The sequence below is a fragment of the Lipotes vexillifer genome, unplaced genomic scaffold, assembly GCF_000442215.2.
Source record: "Lipotes vexillifer unplaced genomic scaffold, Lipotes_vexillifer_v1.1 scaffold70, whole genome shotgun sequence".
Lineage (NCBI taxonomy): Eukaryota > Metazoa > Chordata > Mammalia > Artiodactyla > Lipotidae > Lipotes > Lipotes vexillifer.
The window spans coordinates 3355776-3360620 of NW_006789896.1; the positions used below are offsets into that span (position 1 = coordinate 3355776).

The 4845-nt window shown below is 42.1% G+C and overlaps 1 protein-coding gene across 1 annotated transcript in view; it reads right to left on the reverse strand.

Annotated features, from left to right (window-relative positions):
• The window catches only part of PMFBP1 (polyamine modulated factor 1 binding protein 1), a 36577-nt gene extending 33001 nt beyond the window's left edge, over positions 1-3576 (reverse strand). Inside the window, exon 1 of the mRNA XM_007463001.1 lies at positions 3424-3576. Coding sequence (XP_007463063.1) covers positions 3424-3441 — 18 coding nt within the window. The 5' untranslated portion in view covers positions 3442-3576. The remainder of the gene's footprint in view (positions 1-3423) is intronic.
• Between the last annotated feature and the right edge of the window lie 1269 nt (positions 3577-4845).

Here is a 4845-nt window from a genome sequence, read left to right on the forward strand (position 1 = left end):
TTTTTTTAACATCTTTATTGGAGTATAATTGCTTTACAATGGTGTGTTAGTTTCTGCTGTATAACAAAGTGAATCAGTTATACATATACATATGTTCCCATATCTCTTCCCTCTTGCGTCTCCCTCCCTCCCACCCTCCCTATCCCACCGCTCTAGGTGGTCACAAACCACCTAGCTGATCTCCCTGTGCTGTGCGGCTGCTTCTCTTCGAAGTATGTCATCAGGTCCTGCTGCTTTACCTAAAGCCGGCTTTTCAAAATACTTTTAAACCATTTTATTCTCTCTCCTAGTTTGTTCTGACTCTTCTGCTCAGGTTAGCATTGCTCTGAAAACTGAATCCCTGATAATTTTTATTTTTCTTCATTTCAGAGGAAAAGCCCCATCTTTTCCCAGTCCTTGTCAGAACTTCCTTCCCTATCTTTGAGGTAGGAAGTGAGATATTTCCCATGTCAGCCTGGTTTAGCCTTATATCACTAGATAGGTTCACCTATTACTTTTTATATCTTCTACAAATTGCATTTCTTGTACTTTCTTATATTGGTAGAGTGTAGAACTGTGTGTTTCAGTGACATCCATTTCTTCTGGACACATCTTCATGGTTTAGACATTTTTCTTATCAGTGATCTCTATTTACCAGAGATTCAGTTAAAAAAAAAAAACCCTCTTTATTTTGGAATAATTTTAGATTTATAGAAAAATTCCAAAAGTAGTACAGAATGTTCCCATATACTCTTCACTCACCTTCCCCTAATGTTAACATTTTACATAACCATGGTACATTTGTCCAACTAGGAAGTTAACATTGGTAAATTGCTATTACCTATACTACATAGTTTATTTGGATTTTATCAGTTCTTCTACTATTTTTTTTTTTCCTGTTCCAGGAGCCAATCCTAGATCCCACATTGCATTTAGAAATTTCTCTTAAAGTTTTTTTTATTCCCAATGATTCAAAATGATATCTTTGTGTGATAATTTCCATCGAGTGTATTAAACTTTATATATTCAATGAATTACTTTTATCTGCAGAAATCAAATTTCTTACAGTTTTCTGCTAAAAATAATTCCTCAGTCCACTGCAAAGATGAGTTTGGCAATCCAAACTCTACTGAATATCAGGGTATTCTCTCCAGGCCACCATCAGGGCCAAAGGAGCCTGGGAAACTGCTCTTTTTCTGGTTTCATCATCGTTTTACTATGATATCTGTTGTCATTTTCTCCTTTCACTTTAATGGAGGCACTTTTGATACGTGAGCAGGGTTGGGACTAGAGTGAGGCAAGTGATGTGCAAATTTAAAGGAGGCATTCAGTCTCAGGGTTGAGCAAGTACAGGGTTGGCACTTTTTGCACCCTAGGCACCTCACTTGGTTTTCCCTAGGCACAGCTCTCTCTGTTTGTGGGATTTGGAGCACAATGTATTCTTGATTTACAAGGTCACCTACCCTCTGCCTGCCACTCCTTTAGTTACACATAACATCTGATATAATATTTTGATTTTTTCACACAACTGTGTCCTGAACTATGACCTCCTGCTTATTTCTCCAGCTCCTTGTCAGATATTAGTCAAAATTTCAGAAAGTCTTGGGTTCCCCCTTTGTTCCCATCTTATATTTCCTTGTGGAAGGCAGATCTTGCATGATTTTCTGAGTAGATGAGTGTTAAGTCTACATCTAATTGTGTATTTGTATTCGTAGTCTGCAATTTAAATTCTGCACTAAGTGCTGGGGAAAAAAGAGCATGTTTTAAAGCTTGCTTCAAGCTGTTCGACCTTCTTCTGGGCAATTAGAATAAAAAAGTGACAATACCTTTCTCCCTCCAAGTTGCCAGGTACATTTATTTGCCACATGGCTTTCCCTGACTGGGGGAATAAATAAACTTGCAACAGCAATGGTGAAAATATCTTAAAACGTTGAAAGAAAATAAATTATGGTAATATTCTTCCTGGGATCCATTTAGGAAAACCAATGGATTTTTCTATATTTGTGACTTCCTACAGAAAGGACAGTAGTGCTCAGTAAGACAAGGTAGAATTACTTTGTTGTTAGCATTTTTAGGGCATTGCAGAGGAACAATTTGTGGCTCTTATAGGGAGGTGATAAGTCCTGGGAGAACAGACACAATTAAGAGAGACCAGGTCCTTGACTGCAAATGTTGAAGATGATGGTGATTGTTTACACAGCACCTAAGAGGCTAACTTGGAGGTCTAACAACAGGTCTGTGCAACAAGTACCTGCCTTATGTTTGCCAAGGACTCAAGTCCCTAAGCAGAAATGAAGACTGCAAGTTAGGAGTCCTTGGCAACCCAAAGTGTTTACAGAGCTATGGGAAAATATCTCCCAGCTGGCTCCCCAGCTTGTGTGGAAAAATTTAGAGGCTGGCTTAAAGAGCTTAGAGCTAGAGTTTCCAACGGAGAAAACCTCAGGGTGAAATGAAGTTGTCTCAGCTGATGAACTGCCTAGGCTATGGATAAGTATTAGTTCAAAATCACAGTCTCAAGAAAGATGATCATGCCAGGAGGTCCTCCTGTTCAGGACAGGTGTTACTGAGTATCTTGGCTTGGGCACCTCTGGAAGCAAGTCCTATGGCAAGGAACCAGACGTCAAGTAGTAGCTTATGTGGAAGGTGATTTTAGGAAACTCAGGTAGGGGGAGTGGGGAAATGAACAAGGCAGGGAAGGAAACTGTGAAAGGGTGTGTTACCAACCTAGTTACCACTGTTGGGCAACTGATACTGGGCCCCACTGAGGAACTCTGGGACAGAGCAAAGAGCATGCCTGGAGTTATCTCCAGTGAGATAGGGCAAGGGAGATAGGTTATTTAATCAACCATCTCCCCATCAGTCCTTGGTTGAGGGCTGCTTCTAGGTGTATTAACTCTTCTGTACTGCATCTTGTCCTATGATTGGGTTCCTGCTTCCAGAAGAAAAGCTTGTAGGCAGAGAGCTGCGGGTGTGGCAATAAAGAGCTCCTGCTGCACCGATAGGAAGTGACACCTTGGAGCAAGTGGGATGGTTGTTATTTTCATGGGTGATTTAGAAGTTTGTCTAAAATCCATTAAGAGATGCTACTCTCTTTATATAACTATGATCTGGTCTTTTCAGGGCAATGGGCCTCAGATGCTGCAAAGCCAGGTGTAAAAGGCCAGATAAGGAAAAGACAGAGGCTCAGATGTAGATGACCTTGGAGGTAGCTAAATTGAAAAATCCTGAGGGCAGGGATGGCATTTGTGTGTGTGTGTGTGTGTGTGTGTGTGTGTGTGTGTGTGTGTGTGTGTTAGGGTGTGTGTGTTTAATTCTTTCTCACTGCTTGCTCAATAAATGCTGTTGAATGACCAGCGGAAGAACCTTCTATTATTGGTCCTGCCCAAGGGGGCAGAGGTGGAAGCAGAGGGGGCAGAGGTGGGAAACGGATGCTGAATCCCTTACGTGGCTGCTGTTCATCATCTCCTCCTCCACACAGAGCTGATTCTCCTGCAAGGTCTTCCCCTGTCTCTTGCAGACATCGTGTAGATTCTTGATGTCAGCTTGCAGGCTCAAGAGCTTGCTGTTCAGGCTGCTCACTTCTCTGTCTCTCTCCCCGGCCTCAGCAGTCAGAAAAACAAAAGCATCCATTATGAACTATCAAGAAAATGTTTCCTTTCATTCACTGGTTGACAGAGACTTTAAATTTGCTGGAAATTTGTCCATCAACCCTTAGCTGTCATTACTCATCCAGTGTAATGTTTACACAGTATCCATTTGTGAGGTGTCCTGGTGCTCTGCATTATTCAGACAATTACTTATTTACATTAATTAATCTTCACCCACTACTGTGGGTGCATCATAGACACTTCCTCTGCTTTTCAAGAGAAAGTCAGGGCCTAGAATAATTTCAGGTACCTAGTGGACTGTCTATAAACATTAATGGCTCTGTCACTGATGAGATGAACATAGTGAGATGTCAAATGGACTTGTCAAGACTACTGTGAATCAGTGATGGAGTTGATGTGGCTTCTGAAAAGTCTCTTAACTTTCCCTTCTACCCACTAAACCAAAGACCTCCCTCACCTATAAACCTAGTGCTTTTCTTTGGAGACGTACACCAATGGGAATAAAAGTAAAATCCCTGGGCTGATTGCATAAGATCCCTGTCTTTGATTATGAGAGAAAAAGATTTGTTAATTACTGCTAGGTCAGATGGAAATTAGTGATCGAGATCAAAATAGAGAATGGGGAGCATAGCAGCTTGGGTGGGGTTGGGGGTGTACAGCTGTGGGAAGAGGGTGGGTGCCCTGTCATAGAGGACGCCACCTTCCACTCCCAGTGTTGTGGGTGACAACGGTGTAAAAAGAAATTAGCAAGAAACCCTCTGTGAACCTGTCCAGTGCTTTAGTCCTATCACTGTGCAAACCTTTTGTAACACTCTTGAGGGCAAGCACTACCACCTCCAAGTTTTAGATATTGGAACTGAGGCTGGTGCTTTTATAGTAGGTGCTTGCTTATGTTAAATTACCCAGAGCAGGCTCTTTGGTGTGGATTCATGGCATCTATTAAAGAAACACTCCCAAGAGAAATCAATCAGCAAGGAGGTGGGGGAAGCAGGACAGGGAAGAGAAGGAAACCGAGCAAGGGCACGATTTCAGACAAAGTTTTGCGGGAGTGGCTTCAGCCTAATTCCACAGGAAACTCCAGAGTGTAAGTTACACCTCAGAGTCTGTCCTGATTAGATGCAATGAAAGCTGGGCTGTCAGCCTCAGCATCAGCCAGTCAATGGCTAAGGGCTGCCTCATGGGATGTAAGCTCCCAAGGACTTCCAGCTTTCTGCTCTTATGAGCAAAGTGAACCCAAAAGCCCAAGGGCAATTCTTCT